The 22,178-nt window shown below is 55.6% G+C and overlaps 1 protein-coding gene across 4 annotated transcripts in view; it reads left to right on the top strand.

Annotated features, from left to right (window-relative positions):
* The window catches only part of CLIP2 (CAP-Gly domain containing linker protein 2), a 77,240-nt gene that overhangs the window by 9,697 nt on the left and 45,365 nt on the right, over positions 1-22,178 (top strand). For 3 of the 4 annotated variants that reach the window (XM_082358550.1, XM_082358548.1, XM_082358551.1), the window contains exon 2: positions 9,117-9,307. In XM_082358550.1, the coding sequence (XP_082214676.1) occupies positions 9,184-9,307 (124 nt within the window). In that variant the 5' untranslated portion in view covers positions 9,117-9,183. Of the gene's footprint in view, positions 1-684; positions 833-9,116; positions 9,308-22,178 lie in introns of all 4 variants that reach the window. The other variant, XM_082358549.1, reaches the window with a different exon arrangement.

The following is a 22,178-nucleotide window of genomic DNA, read 5'->3' as shown; positions in this document are numbered from 1 at the left end:
AAGGGAGCATGATTTTTTTCCCACATGGCTGTCCATTTGATCCAGCACCACTTATTGTAAAGACTCTCCTTTGCTCAGGGGTAATTTTTAGTTGCGTGTGCAAATTCCACCCCGACAGGGGTGGAGGCCTGACAGGCAGGATACCAGAGCCCGTTCCTTCCTGTTCCCCTGATCTCTGGGTGACCTCAGCAGGCCCCTCCCCTCCTTGGGCCTCTGACTCTGTCTGGTCTCAGGGACCTTCTTGGCCAGCACAGGTTTTCTTCATTTGGGCAGCTGACTCTCACTGTCCTGTTTGCTTCACTCCTGTGCCCTGGGCCTCAGTTTTCCCATTCTGTGAAATGGGAATAAAGGTGGGTCAGGGGGCAACTTGAGGTGTGTTGTTCCCCAGCCCTTCTTTTTGGGCCTGATGGGGGACCCCATCCAGCAGAGCCAGGGTGATGCCTGCCCAGTGTCCTGGGCCAGTAGCAGGAGGGCTACAGATGTCCAGTTGCTGGGGCTGTGGGTGGCCACACAGCCGGGAGTGGGTTCTGGGGCCATGGCTGTGCCCTGGTTCTGAGCATGCCAGTGTGTGTAAGACAGGGAAGTATATTGACGTTCCTTCCCTCCCTAGACCTGACACAGCCCTGATCCTTTTTTTTCTATTTTTCTTTTTTTGGCTGCCCCACATGGCTTATGGGATTTTAGTTCCCTGACCAGGGATCGAACCCTGGCCCTCGGCAGTGAGAGCGCGGAGTCCTAACCAATTCCCAGCCCTGATCCCCTTTGCCGGGAGACAGGATCTGAACTCCAAGCTCGAGGGGAGGATGGCCACACCCCAGTGTGTCCAGCTCAGGTAGGACTGACAGGGTGGCCCTTCCCAGGGCTCTGCAGTCACCCCGGGGGTGGGCAGGACACGGAAGATACCAGCTGACTTTACAAAGTAAGAACCACAGCCCTGAGCTCAGAGGCCGTGAGGATGGTAGGATGGTGAGTGTGTGGGACTGGATGCCAGCCTTCCGGCCTCAGCCCCTGCTTGTCTGCCCCCGGCAGGTGCCAGGGAAGTGGGGAGTCGACTGGGGCTCTTAGGTCGGTCTGCCCTTCCGCGCTCAGCCCCGTGGGTGCCCCAGCACTCCATGTCCGGGCTGCTGGCACGCATGCCCTGCCGTCTTCCCAGCGTCGTCCTCCCTCCCCGTCCTTGAGGCCATATCAGCTGGTGTGGCCTGGGTTCCTGCCCCAGCCCTGCTGGGAGGCTTGGCTGGGTCCCTTCCCCACGCTGCTTCTGGATGGCCGCCAGGCCCCTGGGTACTCCCAGGGCGACTCGGGGCCCCAAGCCGGGCCCACCACCACTCCATTCTTCCTGGGGTCTCCCATCCCATCTCCCGCTGCTGGCCGGCCCCTGTGTGAATGTTGGGCTCACGCAGCCCGCCCCGCGGCCTCACTGACCGGGGGAGAGCAGGGGTGGGTGGGGGACTGGGGCGCGGGCAGACAGGCGCCGTCTCCTCCGCTCTCCCAGGCCTGAGGGGCAGCTGGTGTGAGCTGGCAGGACTCTCAGGGAGGGGGCTCTCCCAGCTCTGCTCTGCTCTCTGCTTGCACGTGGGGATTCTCGCTTCACCACTGGGTGAAATTCCTTGAACCTCAGTCGCATGCAAACAAAATGGGCCTCTTTTCCAAGCAGGATGGGACAAGCAGTGGGTGCCGGCTGGGCTGAGGCTCACGGGGACGGTGGTCACACTCGCCCTTGGGGCCCCTGCTGGATATGGGGGTTGGGGTAGCACTGGGTTTCTAGTGCAGGCGGGAGTGTTGGGATGCCCCGTGGCGCAGCTGGGGGGCCCACGCCACGCCCACATAGGGGCCTGCCTTTGGGAGCCTGGCGGTCAGCACCCATGGCGTTCACTCTGTTTGGGGCCTGCCCCCCATTCCTCTTGGTGGATGTGCATGGGGAGGGGAGGAACTGTTTCCTCTCCCCCTCCCCTGGTGTCTGTCTTTAAATTTTTTTTACTTAAAAAATGTTCTGAAATATTATAGGCACTCAAAAAGAATAGACAGGGCACAGTGAACTCCCACGTACAGCCTGCAGGACTTGAGCAAATCTCGGGACTTCCCTGGCGGTCCAGCGGTCAAGACTCCGCGCTTCCAGTGCCGGGGGGGGCAGGTTTGATCCCTTCCCTGGTTGGGGAGCTAGGATCCCACGTGCCATTTGGCACGGCCTAAAAGAAAAAAAAGAAGAGGAGGAGGAAGAAGCAAATCTTACAAATAGAAATGAAGGCCCGGTTGCCCGACCCCAGCCCCGTTCCCACCCCCGAAACTGCATTTCTTGGCTGTGGCACGGGACGCTGTGGATAAGCGCCGTGTAGGCGCCTCCAGGACCCTCGGCCAAGGCCCCCGGCTGAGTCTCCACTGCACCTGCGCTGCTCCCCCAGGCTGTGCCCGCCCTTCGCCCAGCCCTTGGCCCACCGGCCCTTTCCCCGAGGCCTTTCTAGCAACTTGGTATCACCTGGCTTTTTGACTTTTCGCCCATCTGATTGGGTGGCAAACGGGATCTCCTTGCAGCTTGGATTTGCATTTCCCTGATGACTGGGGAGGCCCAGCTGCTCTCCAGCCTAACAACATCCTCTCCTGGAAAGCTGGCCCGGCTGTCATCAGGGTGCTGTCAGGTCGGTGCCCTCTGGTCCCTTTCTTCTCTGCCTCCAGCCCCGTATACTACACACCAGGTGGGCGCCCCAGGCCTCAGTCACTTCACACCCAGACTGTCCCCAGATGAGCTCCCCACCCTGGCCCCTTCCTGCTCCCAGGTCCCTCCAGGTGTTGAGAGGTTCTGCCTTCCGCCATCCTCAGCCCTGCCTCCCTCCCACCTGCCCTCCTCCACCAGTACTTGTCACCTGCTCGGCATCTGTCCCCGCTCTGTCCCCTCCAGCCCCTGCCTCTGTCTCAGTTCAGGCCTCTGGAGTCCCTGTCTGTCACAGCACCCCCGTCATCCTCATTGGCTCCCAGAGGTTTTGCTGAAATGCTCATCCGATCTGCCGGATCCTTTGCTTGATGTCCTCCGTGGCTTCTCATCCCCTCAGCCTGATGCCTGGGCACGATTGGGAGACCCTCTCCCCCCGCCAGGGGTCCCTTTCAGTCTCTGGATAGCCACCCCCTGCACATTTTAGGCAGTCTAAATCCTTAGCTGTTTGGTTGACCTGGCAGAGCGGAGTCTGTGCCCCGCCGTTTCCCCAGCCTGGACCCAGCCCCCCACCCCGTGCTCCCGGTTACAGCCCTCCTCCTCCCACCCCCTTCGCCCCGTGGCGCTGCTGTGGTCTGGAGCCTTTGGGCTTGCGGTGAGTGGGCAGGGGCCACACTAAGTCCATCCCTGGCTACCATGTGGCCCGGCACATGGGTCACAGGCTCAGGAGGTGGGGGGAGCATGGGCACCCCAACTGCTGGGACCCCTGGGCTGGGGAGGAGGAGCAGCCCCCCGGAGAGCTGCCTCTGCTGGGCAACAAGAGAGCCCAGGGTGTGGCTCTTGGCCGAGGTCTCTGAGCTGAGGTCTGGTGCTGGGAGCCTGCTTCCTGGTGCCCGCCTCCCATGCCCTCTGGGCGACGCTGGCACAAGGACATGGGCTTTCCACTGTCCTAGTTGGCATCTTTCCCCCTTCTGTCGGGGCCGCTGATTGGTGGAAAGTTCTTGGGCCTCATCGCCCCTGCCCCCCACCCCCGAAGCTGCGGCCCGCCACCCCCAGGGCAGCTGAAATGGAAACCCTGAAATGCAGCCCGGGTTTGTCTTTGGTAAATGGTAATTGAGGGCGGCACAAAGGGGGCCTGTTGGTCTGAACGCCACCCGCCCTTGCTCGCCTCTCCCACTCCCGCCTCATCGGGGCCCCGGCTCCCTGGGGGAGGCGGGGTGTGCATCCCGGGCCTTTGGAGAACGTAATAGAGACCAGATCGTAGTGATGCTGCCATTTCCACACAGCCTGCGTGCCGGGCACAGAGGGACATTCGTGGGGCTGTCTCCTCGGACTCGCTCATCCGTGCTCCCCACGCAGCAGCAGTGCTTTCCCCCCCATTTTACAGGTGATGACACTGAGGTTCGTGCTGAGCCAGGGTCCCACAGCCACTCGTGGTGGGTCTGGGGTTTGGACTCCATGAGACTGAAATCTACTTCTTCCCAGGCCTCCCCCATCGGCTGCAGTGTGGCCAGAGGCCAGCTTATCCCCACGTCCCAGCTTTTTCCAAGAAACCCCTCTCTTCCTCTGTCCCACAAGCAGGGCTGAGTCATAAAGGAGCCCCTCCCCCTCTTCCTGTTCACCATTCTCCTCTCCATCTCCCCTTCCCTGTGCTCCCCCAGCACCGGAGGCCTGCACGGGGGCAGGGGTGGGACTGGGGTGGGCCAAGTAATGCAGCCTTGGTTCTTCTCTCTCCCGCCAGCTCCTCTGGTCTCCTTTGTCTGTGAGGCACGTGGGCGCTCTCCCCAGAGGCCAGGGGTCTCACAAATGTTATTCCAGGCCTGGGCCAGGCAGTGTAGGGAGGCGGAGGGCTAGACCTGGGTCTGGTTCCAGCCCAGCTGCTGAGCCATGTGTGACTTTGGGCTCGATCCCGCACTTTCTTGAGCATCGGGTGTTCCTCCTGTAAGGTGACCACCGCCTCATCAGGGTGTAAGGCCTGGCACACAATAGGTTCCTCACGCTGGACGCCGCTGGGTCATCAGGGTCTGGGAGGGCAGGAGGGTGAGTGTGAGAGCCTCCAGAAGCCTCCCGTGAGAACAGTGTCCCTGGGGATTTGTGGCCTTGAAGGCCTTTGTCTTCTGGGCCGTAGCACATGTGCTCTCATACAGGGTTTCCGAATCACAAGCTCTGTGCCAGGCGCCATGCTGGGGCTGGGTTCTCAGAGAGGAGACCGTGGCCCCACCTGGGGTTACCCGTGGGCTCCCAGGAGGCATGATGAAGGTAGGAGAACGGTATCCTCTCTCCTTGGCTCAGTGTATGATCCTGAGGTCTCTGGGTCAAAGGTCCTGGGAGACTTCCTGGAGGAGGAGGCATCGAGCTAAGTGTTCCATATGTGGTTGGAATAGGTGAAGTGAAGCAGGTGGGAGAAAAGGCACAGGCAGAGTCTGGGAGGTGGGAGACTGTCAGGCGAGTGGTGAGGAAATGCAGGGTCATCGGCAGCAAGGCTGGTTGGGGAGCCTCCAATGCTGGACACAGTTATGACGCCTGGTCCCTGTCTCAGAGGGCACGTGGGCTAGTGAGGAGTCTAGACCAGCTGCATGAAAAGCTGTGATGTCAGACGGCCAGCTGAGCTGATCACTATAATCAACTCAGTCCTGCGGGCTGGGCCCTGAAGAGGTGAGGGGGGCCTCCCGGGCCTCTCATCCCCATAAGCCAGCATCATTCATCCATTCAAGTGATTTCCTGAGCACCTATAGGCACCAGGCATCCCATCAGTGCTAAGGATACCACAGTAAACAGACTCAAGTCTTGTCCTTGTGCAATAGAGAAAAACAAAGCAGGGGAGGGCTGGAGAGGGGTTGTAATCTTAGAAGGAGACATTGGAGCAGATACTTGGAGGAGATGAGCAACACACTGGATATTTGAAGGAAAAGCATTCCAGGCAGAGGGAACAGCATGTGCAAAGGCCCTGAGGCTGGAGTGTGCTTAGTGTGAGCTAGTGTGGCTGGAGTGTAGTGGGTGAGGGAGGGCCTTGGAGGTGGTGAGGAGGGCCTTGAAGGCCATTGCACTACTAGGGGGAGCCTTCAGGGATTTCTTTTTTGGCTGCGTTGGGCCTTCGTTGCTGCACGCAGGCTTTCTCTAGTTGCGGCGAGCGGGGGCTACTCTTCGTTGAGGTGCGCGGGCTTCTCATTGTGGTGGCTTCTCTTGTTGTGGAGTGTGGACTCTAGGCGCGCGGGCTTCAGTAGTTGTGGCATGCGGGCTCTAGAGCTCAGGCTCAGTAGTTGTGATACATCGGCTTAGTTACTCCGCGGCATGTGGGGTCTTCCCGGACCAGGGCTCGAACCCGTGTGACCTGCATTGGCAGGGGCATTCTTAGCCACTGCGCCACCAGGGAAGCCCAAGGATTTCATTTTTTATAGAATTTTTTTTTTTTAAGTTGAGATCTAATTTACACATTATTAAATCTATCCATTTTAAGTGTACAGTTTGATGACTTTTAGTATAAACATACAGGTATGCAGCCATCACCACAATCCAGTGTTAGAACATTTCTACCACCCAGAAAGTTCTCTCGTGCCTGTTTGAAGTCAGTCCCTGCTCTCAACCCCTGGCAACTGCTGATCTGCTTTCTGTGTCTATAGTTTTGAAATTTCAAATAAGTGGAATCAAACTATATGTAGTCTTTTGTGTCTGGTTTCTTTCACTTAGTATAATGTTTTTGGAGGTTCATCCATATTGTTGCAAATATCAACAGTTGGGTTCTGCATTTGCAGATACGGAGGGCTGACTGCACTATACCATTTTATATGAGCTACTTGAGCATCCTCGGATTTGGGTAACCACAGGGATCCTGAACCAGTTCCCCAAGGATACCAAGGGACAACTGTGTACTATCGTCTAGATGAACTTTGTGTTCATATATTCACCAGTTGATGGACATTTGGGTTGTTTCCATGTTTTGGCTATTGTGAATAAGGTCACTATGAACATTTTTTTTTTTTTTTTACAAATGTTTGTATGAATATATGCTTTTATTTCTCTTGGGTGGTTGGGTCATACGGTAGGTATATATTTAACTTTTTAAGCAACTGTCAAACTGGTTTCCAATGGGGTTGCACCGTTTTTCATTTCCACCAGCAATCTGTCCTGATTGCTCCACATCCTCATCAGCACTTGGTATTGTCAGTTTTTCTCATTTTAGCCATTCTAATCTGCGTGAAGTGGTATCGCATTGTGGCTTTGATCCACATTGCCCTTGTGACTAATGATGTAGGTCATCTTTTCACGTGCTTATTGCTGTTTACGTATCTTCATTGGTGAAATGGGTATTCAAATCTTTTGTTCATTTTTTTTATTAGGTCTTATTAGTAAGTTGTAAGGGTTCTTTATATGTTGGTGAATAAATAACCTTTATTAGATATATGATTTATAGCTTGACCCAAGCCTGACAGCAACTGACTCCTGGGCTCCAGAATTCCTGGGGTGTCAGGGAGTTGGTCAGGGGATTAGAATGTTGGATTTGGCGGACTCTGCGGGGTAGGCCAAGGCTGGCAGGCATGCCTCATACTCCCATCAGCTCACCTGGGCATGTAGGTGCCACTACTTTGTGCCTTGCAGGAGCTCATTTTCCTTTGCTCTTATGTCTAACCACCCTGTGTGAGGAGCTCATCCTTCCCATGGCTATGCCAGGACGGTAATGGTGTTGTTGGCTCATCCTGCTGGCCTGGGAGCCTTTCTGGGCACCCATATTCCTGCTGTGAGCATTGTGGGTTGGCCTCTGTATTAGTCAGAATTTCTTTGGTTGCAAGTGACAGTGTCCCTCAAAGAGAATTAGGTAAAAAGACATAACAATGCCTGTGTGTGTCAGGATTTGTTGGCTAATGTAAGTGAAGGGCTCAAGTGACCAGCTTCAGGTTCAACTGGATCCAGGCCCTCCAAATCCTGGGACTTAGCTCTTCTTTCTCTGTGTTGGCGTTGTTCCCTGGCAGTCTCTTCTGTAGGGTAATCCTGCAGCTCCTGGCTTTCATCCCACACCTAGACAGCCCCAGAGCAAGAAGAGCACCTTTTCCTAAAGGTTCCAGCCAGAGTCCAGGCCCTGATGCTCCTTGGGTCACATGATCTTCCTTCAGCTAACCATGGGGCTCTGGCCAGGCCTGGGTCATGTGTCCACTCTAGGTGTGGGGATGGGGGGGTCAGCTCATATAAGTCATATGGATCAAGAAAGGAGAAAAGGGTTCTCTAAAAAGGAATAATATTCTGTGACCATGAGTGGGATAAGGATATGGCTGGACGGGCAAAGGGTGTGGCATTCCCCTACTGCATGAGTTTAACGTCCAGAAGGCACTGGGTTCCCCTGTTCCCGAGGTCCTGAGGGAGTGATGCCTTCTCCCAGAATCCTCTGTCCGTCCGCGGTGCTCTGCAGCCCCTCTCCCCACTGGACAGTGTGCTCCGCTAGGTGGAGGACGCATCCTGCCTGCGGCTCTGGGGCAGGACAGGGCCTGGCCTGTGGTGAGCCCTACGTGAATACCTAGTACAAGAGAGGGTGTGCACACAAGACAGTGGGGGGGTAGGGGATGTGGGCCTGTCCTTTCTGCCTCTCCCCCAACTCCCCTGCAACCAGTCCCATCTTTCTGTCACCTGGGGACACACATTCCTGCTGTGAGCATTGTGGGTTGGCTTCTGTATTAGTCAGAACTTCTTTGGTTGCAAGTGACTTAAGCTGATCACCATGGAGATTGGGGGCTTCCCCTCTCAGGAGTCCCCTTTGTCAAACACCAGTGCCCTATATGCCATATGCATCGCATCCTTCTCTGCTTAGTCATGAAAACAGGGAGCTGTAATTGCGGGAGGGCAGGCTGAGGGCACAGCAAGTCCATCCTGGCGGGGGGGTTGAGGCAGGTGTAAGCTCCTCTGTGTGTGTGTCCCCGCACCCGGGGTGGAGTGGGTGAGTGCTGGATGGTGAACCCAAAGCTGGCGTATGGCCTGTGTGGTGAGGCTGGTTGATCAAATTAGATGTTGCTTTGTCCAGCCTGCATTGAGGGATGTGAGCTGTTGGCTGGTCCTAGAGGGTCTGGGGGCCACTGGAGAGTGACCCACTGGGTTGCCCACGCATGTCAGAATCTGCTGGCCAGTGCTCTGTGGTGAGAGCTGCATTCAGCTGTCGGTGGCCGTACTGACCTGCATGGTCCTGCTAAGGGGCTGCTGGGGTTAATACAGCCTGTGCCGTAGACCCCTGAGCCGGCTTGCTCCCGATTCTCACCTCCTGGGTCCCGGATGTAAGAGAGAGTGTGTGCCCGACTCAGAGTCTGGCAGACTGGAACACATGTCCTGGCAGCGCCACCGCCATGCTGGGCCCACGCCTGCAGCCACTTCTCTGTACTTCAGTTTCCCTATCTAGAAAATGGGGGTGAACATGGTCCCTGCCTCACGGGGCCAGGGGTGCTCTGCCATCTGGTGACGTTGTGATGTGATCCCTCCTGTTCTCTGCCCACAGGTGAGTGACGATGGCGGAGAGCACGTGACCTGCACGGACCCTTCTCTGCCCACCGAGTGGCACCACCATGCAGAAGCCCAGCGGCCTGAAGCCCCCCGGCCGCGGGGGGAAGCACTCAAGCCCCATGGGCCGGACGTCCACTGGATCAACCTCGGCCTCTGCCACTGTGACGGCCGCTGGCTCCAAGGAAGGTACGCAGGGCCGAGGGTGGAGCTGGGTTGGTAGTGGTTCTTCTGGAAGAGCCAAGGGAACTTGGGCTGCTCCCTGACCAGCCTGGAGGCCAGCAGTTCCCAGAAGTCCTTCTTGATGTCTGACCACATCCCTTTGAAAATGAACGGGCAGTGACACGTGCTTTATGTGCATTGTTCCTTTTCACGCTCCTCCAAATCTGGGAGGCGGGTACCACTGTTGGCTTCCCTTAGGGATGAGGAAATGGAGGCCCAGGGAAGCATGGCAACTTGCCCACGTCACTCAGCCTGGAAAACACAGCCCGATTCAAACTCCAGCCTCTGCCAGCCTCCCTGCCCCCACTCATTCCCCTTCCAGGGTCTGAGATGATCCCCATCTTCCCATCAGCTTTCTTGTCTACCACTCAGACCTGTGCCATTTGAGCTTTAATTGTGTAATATCTAGTCCTCCTGCTGGTGGGCAGAGGGTTCCTGGCAGGGCAGGGGTAAGGCCAGGTGCTCGGGCTGGATGCACCAGCTCTGAAGGCAAATGGGTTGAGGACAGCTGTTAGCTATTGGCTTTTTCTAGTGATAAAAAGTAAGATAGTCCACTCTGTAATATTTGGAAAGTTTGATGTAGGGGTTAAATTGCCTATAATCTTCCCTAGAGGTAACTATTACTGTTTTGGTTTATATCCTTTCACTTTTTTTTTTTTTAATCTCTTTGCAATCATGCTGCATATACAACTTGAAAATCTGCTTTTTTCTTTTTTTATAAATTTATTTGTTCTATTTTATTTATTTTATTTTTGGCTGCATTGGGTCTTCTTTGCTGCACGCGGACTTTTCTCTGGTTGCGGCGAGCGGGGGCTACTCTTCGTTGCAGTGCACGGGCTTCTCACTGCAGTGGCTTCTCTTGTTGCGGAGCTCGGGCTCTAGGCGCGCAGGCTTCAGTAGTTGTGGCACACGGGCTCAGTAGTTGTGGCACACGGGCTTAGTTGTACCGCGGCATGTGGTATCTTCCCGGACCAGGGCTCGAACCTGTGTCGCCTGCACTGGCAGGTGGGTTCTTAACCACTGCGTCACCAGGGAGGCCCTCTTATTTTTCACTTTGGTAAATAATGCTGTGATGAACATCTTTGGCACAAATTCCCGCTTTGATGACACTCCAGCCAGCAGGGTAAGACAGGGTCCATGTCATCTGATTGGCATAGAAGTTTGGAGAGGCAAAAACAGTCACAGGCCAGACTGGGCAATCTGGGCCCTGGGTAGGGTCAAGTGAAACTTGAGCCAAAGGCACGGGCAGTTGACAGAACCAGGTCCCTGGGAAAGCCAGACAGCTAGCATGGAAAGGTGAGGAAGACATGTCATGTGGCCCATGGACAGCCCTGCCTGGTACAGGCTCATGTGGAGGCCCAGACAACCCCTTTCAAGGTGGCAAATCCTCCTTTCCTCATTTCTGAGCCTGAGAAGAACCTAGGCGGGGAAAAAACAAGGGGGAAAGGCTGTTCCAGGTGAGGGAACAAGTAACGCAAGGACCCTGAGGCAGGAATGGATTGTTTGTTAAAAAAGAGAAAGAAGACAAGTCTGGGTAAAGAGGAGTGTGAAATGAGGTTGGGGAGGGCGGCAGAGGCAGGTGGTGAAGGGCAGGGGGACTGGGTTTGTTTTAAGTGTGATGGGAGCTGTTGGAGGATGCTAGCAAAGATCGTCTGGTGGTGTTGGCATCCCTCAGGCCACCAGGCAGAGGGCGGGTTGCGGGGGTTAAGAGCGGGGCTGGGGAGACGGGTGAGGAGGCATGTGGTCACCCGGGCGAGGATGTTTGCCCTCACTGCCAGGGCTGTGGGAGGTGAAGGGGCTGACCACCATGAGTGGGCTACAGGGAAGACTTCCTGGAGGAAGTGTGAGTGAGCTCAGCCTGAAGGAAGGGGGGAGTGTAAGTGTGGAGGAGGAGGACGATGTGGGGCCTGGAGACAGAGCATGGGCAGAGGCACCAAGTGGGCCTAGTGGTCTAGTGCGGGTGGGAGTTGTATATCCCACTGGCTGGAGAAGGGTTCCAGCCAGGCTTGACCCTGACCCTCTTCTCCACTGGAGAGAGCCCCTAGCACCTTCTGGATTCTTTCCTCATTGCCTCCTCTCTGATCCAGAGGGCCTGAGTTCTGGCTCTGATCCAGCTCTAATGTCCCTCCTGTGTGACCTTGGAAGCATTACTTAACCTCTCTGAGCCACAAATGGGATAATGTCATTTCTCTCGTGGAATCAAGTGAGTTAATAAATGGAAAGCGCCTGCAGGCACAAGACTCATTAAAGAGTAATTTCTTTTCCTTTCATCCCTCCATAATCTCATTACAGAAAAATTTGAGTGATAAAAGAAGGAACTCCCATTACCCCTCCATTTAACCTAATCACACCCACCACTGTGACATATTCCTTCTGGTCTTTTTTCCTGTTCACATGTTGTTGTTTCAAGCAGTTAAGTCATGGGTTGTATCCAAACTTGCATCTTACTGCTTCACATTTGATTGCGTTCTATGGGAAGTGCTCCCCACCCCCGTGCCAGGGCAGTGTCCTTTTTGCCGTCATTTTGAATGGCTACATCCTGGTCTCTCGAGGGAAGGGGAATGGACCACACTGTGTGGCCTGCTGATTGCCTCCTGGTCACACCGCACGGTGGTCTGGGGGCCGCTGAGGGTGGGGGCTGGGTGGTCTGACTCTGCCTGGACCCCAACCCCACAGGGCTGTTACTGTGCCGGGAGAGGAGGCGCCACTCCATGAATGCCCGACTGATCACAGAGACACGCCCCCTGCCGAGGGACACGGTGGCAGCAAAAGGCTGCAGCTGCGGTTGGTGCCGCCCTCCTTCCCGCTCTGGCACCTGCTGCCTTTGCAGGTCAGAGAGAGACAGACCCCCGGGCTGGGGGAGGGAGCAGAGAGCCGGGAGCAGTTGGCCAGGGCAGTGGAGCCCTGTGACACGGGAAGGGAGATTTCTGCTGCCCAGAGCTGCTTTTGTCCCTGCTCCAGGTCTCATAACAAGAGTCCCAGCAGAGGCGGGACGTGTGGCAGCAGCAGGGGAGGATGGTGGCCCCACTCCTGGCCCACAGGCTCCCTCACCCACCCCATGGAACTGGCCGTCAGCTCTCCGAGGTGCTGGAGGTGCCCACCCCCATGGGAGGCTGGGAGGCTGGGACTCCGGAGGTGCGTGCTGGAGCACCAAGAGAGGGTCTGGCAGAGGCTGGAGCCTGGTGGTGGTTGGAGGGGGGCAGTTGCTCTGGGAATCGGGGCAGTGGCAGCCTCCCAAAGCGTGAGCTCAGCCTCCGGGCAGAGGATCTGCCAAGGGTCAGGCCTGGGCTGATGCCTCCGCCCCCCGCGGCCTGTGTCGGTTCCCAGAGCGGTGACATACAGGGAGCAGTAGGACCGGAGGGGCCGTGGGAGGGGGTCTCTTACACCACGAGGTGGCCCAGAGGTGGTCAGAGCAGGTGCACAGGAAGGCGGTCTGGGACCCACCCGTGGGCCACAACCTGGGTGGGGCCTCTAGGTCAGGGGCAGCCCAGCCAGATGGGATGGACCCCCTGGAGGCTGCTTCAGATCAGGCAGTCGGGGCGGGGAAGGGGGTCCTCGATCAGGAGGTGACACTGGTGTGAAGATCTTAGTGACAGGCAGGAACCCGCCCAGCCGAGGCAAGGTCAGGGAAAGGGCCTCCAGGCAGAGGCAGTAGTGGCTACAAAAGTCCTGAGTCTTGAGACCTCTAAGGACGGGGATGGAGAGCGGCTTGAGAGGCCTGGGAGGGCTGTGAACGGGCCGGGGCAGGAGTGGCGACCGGAAGCGAGTTGGGGAGCTGTGACCCAGGCCGCCTGGGGGTTGGGAGCCTATCCTGGGCCTGAGGAAGATGTGTGGGGAGCTCAGGTCTCCGGGCTGGCGGCCCAAGATGCTGCTGGGGTTAGGCCTTCCCTTTGGGTCAGGAGCAGCCGGCGGTGGTCGGGCAGGTCCAACACTGCTGGGCAGTCGTAGGAACCACGGCAGGCTGTGCACAGGAGCCCTTAGTCCTGCCTGGGGTCTGCTTCTGAGCCTCAGGTCGGGGCAGGCCAGGCTAGGCCGTGGGTGTCCCTCTTGGGACAAGAAGGGCTGGCCGCAGGGACCTGGGGAGGACTCTAGGGACAGGGACAGACCGTAGGCCACTGTCGAGGTCCCTCCGCCCTTGTCCCCCACTGGGGCAGGCGGGTCCTTGGAGGGCCTCTCCCATCCCTTGCCCTGTGGTCCAGCCCCAGAGATTTCCCATCTAAGGAGGGACGGCGTTTGACACTTGTGTGTCACAAGCCGGCTCAGCAGCAGGTGTCTTATCACATTTCTTTCTCATTAACAACTGAGTGAGAGAACTGCTCTTCTGTCCATTTGAAAGATGACAAAACTGAGGCTTGGAGGTCTCAGCTGAGTTGCTCAGAGTTACAGGGCCAGAGGGTAGCAGGGCTGGGCTTGAGACTCATGCTGGGCTTGGTCTAAAGCTGGTTCAGGCTGCTGGCACCCGCTGCCCCCAGGGATGAGACAGCTGGGGTGGCTGGACTCCTGAGTCCACTCCCACACTCTGCTCAGGCACCGGCTAGATGGGCAGGGTTGGAGGAGCGATCTCTTCTCGTTAGGTTGGTCACAGCTATCCCCCGGTGTGCCTGTGGCCTTTGCACACGTGGGGGACCCAGGACAGAGGAGGTCGAGGACGCGTGTGCATGGGCGTCCCCCTCAGAAAAGCAGCGGGCCACTTGGGGCAGGGTCCACCTCCTATATATTGATCTCCCCCAAGGGGCCCAGACCTTTGCAGTTCTGGCTTATTGAGCTGGGGCCCGGGTGCTCCCACACCCTGTGGGTGCTCCAGACATGGGAGCCAGCCTGACGTGCCCGGGGTGGGGGGTCCCGCAGAGCTTCACAGCTGGCCTCTAGTCCTAGACGCTGACCCCACTCCACTGCACCCCCGGAGGTTTGTGTCTTTCACCTTGACCCCCGTGCTCCCTACGAGGGTAGGTGGCTTCACCCCCGTTTTAACTGACCTGTCCCAGGTGCTGCACAAGCCTGGGCGGAACCAGGACCAACTTCCAGCCCTTGCTCCTGCAGAGCTAGCACTGGCTCCAGGCGGCACTCACTCCCTTCAAGGTCAGCTCTCCTGCTCTCCTCCCCTGACCACATCCTAAACTTTTTAATGGCATCAGGATGGGGAAAGCCAAGCTGAGCTTTTCTGTGGCTGGGCTGCGGATGGGCGGGGGGCAGGGCAGCCTCCTAATGTTCCTGATGACGCCCAGAATCGATTGGGAATGGGGGCGGGGGGAGGGGGAGCTGGGGGGAGCAGGGGCCCAGCTGCCAGCGCCTGCCTGCCTGCCGTGGCTGGCGTGGCCGTAGCAGGGCTTCTCCATGGGGAGCTGGCTCTGCTCCTTCCAGGGTAAGCCCCCCACATCTTTTTCTCCCTGGGGCCTCAGCTGAGTCTGCTGGGTAGGGGCTCTGTCCCCCTGGTTTGGGAGTAAGGGGAACAGAAGGGGGCTTCTGAGTTCCCTTTGGCTCAGGAAGGACGCTGAGCAATCCTTGGGACTGGGGCCCGCCCCGGAACGGCCTGGTAGAGGGTCCCCTCTGCAGGAATGGATGGCTGGAGACAGCGTAGCAGGGGAGATGCCGGGCCTGTGGTGGCCACAGGGGGCGGGCCCTGCCTTGGTCAGAGTGGGTTGGGAGGGGTCTTTCCAGAAACCATATGGGCGGGGCACTGTCAATTGACTGACTGGAGGGTGGACCGGGCTGGGGGGCTCACGGTGGGAAAGCTGGCTGCCTTGAGGAATGCTCTAGAGACCCGATCCCTTCCTTTGGACCTCGGTGTTGAGTCCCTGCCAGGAGAGCCGGGCTCTTAGAGCAGAAAGCTGCTTTGGGGTTTGTGGGGCATTTATGTATGTTGCGTTGGGGCCACCAAGGAGGGGAGGTCAGGGTCGTGGCCAGGGTATATTTCAGCCCCATTCTGGGGCTCCGGGGATGGAGAAGGGGTCTCTGTGGACCCCGCCTCCCAGGGCTTGTGTTCTGGGTGGGGTGCAGACACGTACCCTGGCAGCCTGGGTGGCAGGCTGTGCCAACTAAGGAAGAATGGAGTTCCATGGGGTGGCAGTGCCAGTGAGGGGTAGTGGAGCTGGCCTGATGGGCAGGCAGTGTTTCCTTAGGTGACACAGAGAAAAAAATGCTATAATTTTAGGCCAGAGTGACCATGTACTGCCTGGGGCAGCCCTAGTTTATGCTTGTGGTCTTGGCATGATACTATATTAATAGCACCTCTTTTCTCTCCACCGTGTCAGGTTTTGGATTATAAATTATGTAGTCACCTTATTTATAGCCCTTCCTAAGTCATCACACTGCTCATTCGCACATTAAAGGCTCTGACAAGTCCTGCAGCAAAGTAACCTTAACTTTGCTTAAGCCCCTGTTCCTCAAGTTTGTTTGAATTTGGAGATTAAGGTTTTGTTTTCATGATACCTATTAACACCTTGTTGAACTATGTTCTATGGAACGTTTATAGAAACGCTTTTTTCCCTCTGGCCTTCAGGGGCAAAGGGCCAACTTCATCATGCTCTTTGGTGCATGTCATATCATCACTGTGGGTCCCTCCAAGGCCCCTCTTGTGTTTTTTAAATTGATCCCTTTTTATCCTGTTTCCTATTCCCGTTTCCCCCACCCCCAGGCATTCGTGCCTGTGTACTGTGCATTGGGACACTCTTGAACCCTTTCTCACCAAGCATCACATCATAAACACTTCCTGCTGTAACCTGGAAAAATTATTATTATTATTATTATTTTAATTAATTTATTTTTTTATATTTATTTTTGGCTGTGTTGGGTCTTCGTTTCTGTGCGAGGGCTTTCTCTAGTTGCGGCAAGTGGGGGCCGCTCTTCATCGCGGTGCGCGGGCCTCTCACTATCGCGGCCTCTCTTGTTGCGGAGCACAGGCTCCAGACACGCAGGCTCAGTAGTTGTGGCTCACGGGCCTAGTTGCTCCGCGGCATGTGGGATCTTCCCAGACCAGGGCTCGAACCCTTGTCCCCTGCATTGACAGGCAGATTCTCAACCACTGCGCCACCAGAGAAGCCCTGGAAAAATTATTTTTAAAGAGTACTTAATAATCCGAAAGACTTGACCATAATTTATATAACTGCTTACTATTTTGGGGGGCCCTTAAATCCAGGTTTTGTTTTGTGAATAACAAGACAGTGAGTCAGTTTTTTCTTTCTAAATTATTTCCTTGGGAAATGGGCCACAGATGACATTATTTTATTTTCTTTTTCAAATATTGTATTTCATTTTTTATTATGTTATTTTATTACACAAGTAACATGGGCTTCTCGTAAAAGCCAAAGGTTAACATAAAAAGTGATCCCCATCCAGAGAGTGAAAATGAATCGGGGGAGTGATGATGTGGTTGGGTTTGCCTTCAGAGGGCTCACGCTGATGGCTCTGGAGGAGGGCCTGAAACAGGGGCCTGGAGACTGGATGCTGGAGACCCTTCTGGAAGCTTCTCTGCTGGGCAAGGTGTGAAATCTCAAGGACTTGATCTCGGGAGGGGTCTCTGAGACCCTAGAGGGAGGCGTGGATTTAGGAGTTACTCTGTGAAATTGCTAGATCTTGATGAATAACTGGTTTGGGGGTGGTGGGGGCGGGGGGAGGAGCAATGAGGGTTAGTGGCCTGAGTAAATGGATGGGTGGGGGGCACTCCCGAGATGGGGAGGACAGAGGAGGAGCTTTTGGAGGTGGGGTCACTTTGGTTCAGGATGTCTAACGTGAAGTCCTGGGGGACATCCAGGAGGAGGCAGCTACTGGAAGGGCAGGTCTGGCGGACAGGGAAGGGATCTGGACTGGGGAGAACAGCTTCATTCTACGTCATTTTGTGTCATTTGGATCTTTTACAAGGGGAATTTATTAACGTCTTTTAAAAAGCAGAAATGTGGCAGCATATAAGCAGTAGCTAATGGTGCAGGAGAGCGTTAGCTTATAGGGGAGCTCGGTGTAAAGCAGGGTTCCCAGGTACTGACCAGAGAAGAGGGACATTTTTGCTGCCTCTCGGCCCCTCCCCGCCTGCTCCCTGCATTGGAGACAGGTCAGGGGCTTGGTCCTTCTCTGTCTCCTCTTCCTGTCTCTCATTCACAGGGTCTAGATAATTTAGACGGTTCTTCGATGGGCCACTATCCAGGGTGTGGGCTGGGATAGGGCCCATGGTGTGCTGGCGCTGGCCCAGGCCGGCTCACGAGAACCAGTTGTGAAATTGTCAGGAATTTTGCAAGCTAGGTATTAAACACAGCCATCATTTAAACAATCAGATTGTGTGAACTTAAAATTAAGTACATTCTATTAAAAACATAGGTAATAAATATTCAAAACTCATGACTTCTAGTAGTTCTCCTAGTAGTGTTTATACCACTAATACTACTACTATTTTACTACTGGTAAAAAGCTACTATTTACTACTAGTAAGATTTTGTAGCATCTGTGCTTTTTTTGTTTTGTTCTGTTATTTATTTATTTATGGCTGCGTTGGGTCTTTGTTGCTACGCACGGGCTTTCTCTAGTTGCAGCGAGCGGGGGCTACTCTTCATTGAGGTGCATGGGCTTCTCATTGCAGTGGCTTCTCTTGTTGCAGAGCATGCGCTCTAGGCGCGCAGGCTTCAGCAGTTGTGGTGCACGAGCTTAGTTGCTCCGTGGCATGTGGGATCTTCCCGGACCACGGATCAAACCCATGTCCCCTGAATTGGCAGGCGGATTCTTAACCACTGCGCCACCAGGGAAGTCCCCAGCATCTGTGTCTTTGAGGTTATTTACTCTATGTTGGAAATACTATATATAATCTCTTCCCAATTCTGTGTTCAGTGGCATCATGCTGGTAGCTTGAGATGGATCATGGTGGGAGAATTTACACTATGGAAATTGGCAAAGGCTACAAAATCAGGGTTATTATTATTATTGTTTTTTTCTCTTGGAGAACTAGTTAAGACTTTCCCAGCACAGCACTGGCTGGAATATAGGTGGAGAGAGTAGTGGATGGAGACCACCCCATCGGAGAGGACCACCAGGGTGGGCCATGGTGGAGGACTGGGGAGGCCCCAGTCCTGTCACGGGAGCAGGGAGCCTTGAGAGGCGCATGGACAGCAGGGCCGGGCACCACAAGGCCGGGAAGGGCCCCCGGCAGTGCAGCGAGGGATCCTTGCAGGAGAAGTTTCCAGAGCGGGGAGGGGTCGGGAGCTGAGGGTCAGAGACAGACTGGGAAGCAGAGTCTTATTAGGGCATGGAATGGTTTCCTTCTAGACACTGCTGGATGGAAAAATACTAACTGCAGGAAGAGCAGAGGACCAGTGATATCTAACTACAGCCTGGCTTGTGTTTTTGACTTAAGTACTATACACACACACACACACACACACACACACAAACACACACACACACACACACACACACAGACAGACACAAACACATACACACACACACACACACACACAGACACATACACATACATGCCCCTACATGCACAGGATAAAGCCTGGAAAAACACACACCAAGATGTTAACTGTGATTATGTTTATATGATGGAACTATAGGTCCTTTTCTTTTTTTAAATCAGTAACTATGTTTAAAAATTTTTCTGCAATGGACATGAATGATCTATGTAATAAACATTTAGAGAGAGAAAAGCTTGTTTGCTGGGAAGGAGAATGGGTGACAGCAGGCGGGGTTGAGGTGAGGGAAGCTGTTTTGTGAGCCAGGGCGGTGTTCATGCCACCCGTGGGCTCTGACCTCTGTCGGAGGGCCATTGCGGGGAGAGGAGAGAGGTGGCGGGGAGGCGGGTCCCAGGGAAGACCAAAGGGGGGTGGAGGTTTGCTTCTAAAAGGAGAAGAGGGTTCTTAGCTTTCCTCTGGAAACACAGGGAAAATGAGAAGGGCTCAGGGAGGTACAAAGGCGGAAGGGAGACCAGGTGAACCGGAAACTGCCTGGAGTGAGCCTCAGATTCCTTGACTGAAGAAATGGGAGCGACTTTCTGCAGCTCGGAGTGTTGACTATTCCGTGCACCCAGCACAGAGCCGGGGCGGGCCCCAGTTCTGAGCCGGCAGTGCAGTGCAGCTTGCATTGAGGGCCTGCTGCGGGGAACCAGGCTGGGTGCTGGAGAGGAAACACAGCCCGTGGGAGCTTCCATTTAAGTCTGGGAGGCAGACATACACAGGTGAAGATGGGGTAAATCTCTTGAAGAATAAAGTGAGTAGAGGGTGCTGCAAGTGGGTGGGCTTTTAGGTGAAGCAGTCAGGGAAGGCTTCTCTGAGGAGGTGAGGGAACGAGCTCAGTGACTGTCAGGGCAGAGGTTCTGGGAGGTGCTCCCACCTCTGTTTGCAATGAGTCCTCTCTCCCCAACCCCAGGGCGGACCTTGGTGCCTTCCTGCCAGGCAGAAGGCCGGCTGAGTTGTAGCTGCGGTCCTGGTGTTCCCCCCACCCCTTTGCTGGCCCCACTTTTGACACTGGGTGCTCAACGAATGGGGTCCCTGGTGGCTGAGATTCGGCAGGTATGAAAAATGCCTGTCTCCGCTTCCCAGGCAGGGCAGGACCAGAGTCCTTGCGGAAGCAGGGGAGGATGCGCTCTCATCTGGGCACCTCCCACCACCCCCGCCTTGAGCGCCCCCCGCTCACGTTGGACCAGGCCACCAGCTGCTGTCACTCCACACCATGTCCTTTAGCCCTTTTTATCAAAGTTCTACTTTGAACTTGAAACCAGCAGTCAATTCCCTTGTGCCTGGTGTCTGGGGAAGGATCAGCTGCTGGCGTGAGGTTTAAGTCTGTTGCCGTCCTTTGCTTTCTTGGGGTTTTGCCGAGCCGATGCTGGTCCATGCGGGAACTAGGAGGGCGGGGAGGCCCAGGCCCTGCCCTCAGGGAGCCTCCAGAACCGCCCCAGAGGCTCAGCCCATCAGCCAGGTCTCATAGCTCTGACGACACGCCAGCTCCTCTGGGAGGAGAGGTGGGGCTCGTAGAATGTCAGTGCTGGCCAGTACCTGAGCAATTTCTGACCTCGCCCTTTGTTGTCCCATGGGGAAGCTGAGGCCCAGATATGGGAAGGGGCTCGGCCAGGCCCAGCCAGTGTGTTACTAATGGCTCCCTGGAGGGAAGGGGGCTCTAGCGGGGTTGCCACGCTTTGCCCAGCTCAGGCGGCTGCAAGCTCCCCGGGGTGAGTGGGGGAGTGGGTGAAGGTTTGTGCCTGTGAGACTGGGGCGCCAAAGAGGAAAAATGCAGCAGAACACCCAAGTGTGGTCTCCAGGCTCGTGACCTGGATTTTATTTTAGCAGCTGTTCAAACAACTGGTCCCCGGGGCCTGTGACCTCTGGAAGGGACGGGGGTGGGGAAGAAAGGAGATTACCTGGGGGTCTGCCTGGGCCAGGACAGCTGGGAGGACAGCTGAGTAGGCAGGTTCTTGCCAAGAATAGCCACGCAGGGTCCCCCTCGACCTGGGACCCTTCTCTGTGCTCTCTGCACAGACAACAGGTCGGGCAGGGTCTCACCTGAGCCACGGCCATTGCGTTAAGCAGACATCACAGAGCCCCTCAGCATAAGGAAGTGTTCTGGAAATGGATATGGGAAAGGCACTGACACCTGCTAGACACCTCCTATGCCTGCCTTACAAGGAAGCTCTGAGCCAGACCAGGTGGGCCTGGCTCCTGCCTGGGTAACTTTGGGCAAGTTTTATAACCTCTGTTTCCTAATCTGCAAGATAAGAATATAATATAGCAAAAGTACTGAGTCCAGGGCTTCCCTGGTGGTGCAGTGGTTGAGAATCTGCCTGCCAATGCAAGGGACACAGGTTTGAGCCCTGACCCGGGAAGATCCCACATGCCGCGGAACAACTAAGCCCGTGTGCCACAACTACTTAGCCTGAGCTCTAGAGCCCGCGAACCACAACTACTGAGCCCACGTGCCACAACTACTGAAGCCTGCGTGCCCAGAGCCCGTGCTCCGCAACAAAAGAAGCCACGACAATGAGAAGCCCGTGCTCCACAACGAAGAGTAGCCCCTGCTCACCGCAACTAGAGAAAGCCCGTGCACAGCAACGAAGACCCAACACAGCCAAAAATAAATAAATAAATAAATTTATATATATATATATAAAAAAAAAGTACCCAGTCCATTGAGGGCACGTAGTCTCACTTCATGAATGGTAGCTGCTGTTTCAATGATGATAACCTTGACCCCTCGTTGTTAGCAGGACCCACGGGCTGCTTGGGCAGTGTTACAAGGGACCCGGAGCACCATCTAACTTGTGGCTTCCTCCCACTATGGCTGCTTTTCAGAGCAGGTTTTTTTTTTAAGGAATGGGCCCACCTGACCTAGTGGGGTTCCCAGGCCCAGTACTGCTGTGATCCCAGCAGAAGTTCCTTGTAACAAGATTGTCCTAGATGAGAACCAGGGACCCGGAGCTCAGCCCAGACACAGGGAACAGCAGGACGAGGTTGGCTGCTCTGGGGGGTGTGTGTGTGGTGGGGGCAGAGCCACGGGTCCAAGGTCACCAGAACTTGCCTAGAAGCCCTTCTTCTGCCCACTGATCCTTTTGTGGTTGTAAATTTTTTCTAATCCCTTAGTTTGAGGATCAATCATTTTCATCACAGTAAGAACGATCAGCACTTGTTCACTTGTGTGACCCAGGCACCATCCCTAGGGCTTTGTGTCCATCACTGTACAGCAGCCCCGTGGCGGAGGGCAGGTGAGGAGACCGAGGTGGGGCTCCAGGGTCTGCTCCCTCAGCCACTGTGGCCTCCACCTTGTGGGATCTCAGGGGTGGAAGGGAAGAGCCTTGGGGACCCCCGCCCCCGCCCCCAGGGTCCCATGCAGGGTCCCACAGAAGGAGAAGGAGACATCCCTCTGCAGG

The sequence above is a fragment of the Balaenoptera borealis genome (genome assembly GCF_965194805.1).
Source record: "Balaenoptera borealis genome assembly, chromosome: 16".
Classification (NCBI taxonomy): Eukaryota; Metazoa; Chordata; class Mammalia; order Artiodactyla; family Balaenopteridae; genus Balaenoptera; species Balaenoptera borealis.
Note: the sequence above shows the minus strand (reverse complement) of the source record. Positions and strands in the feature narration are given on the sequence as shown.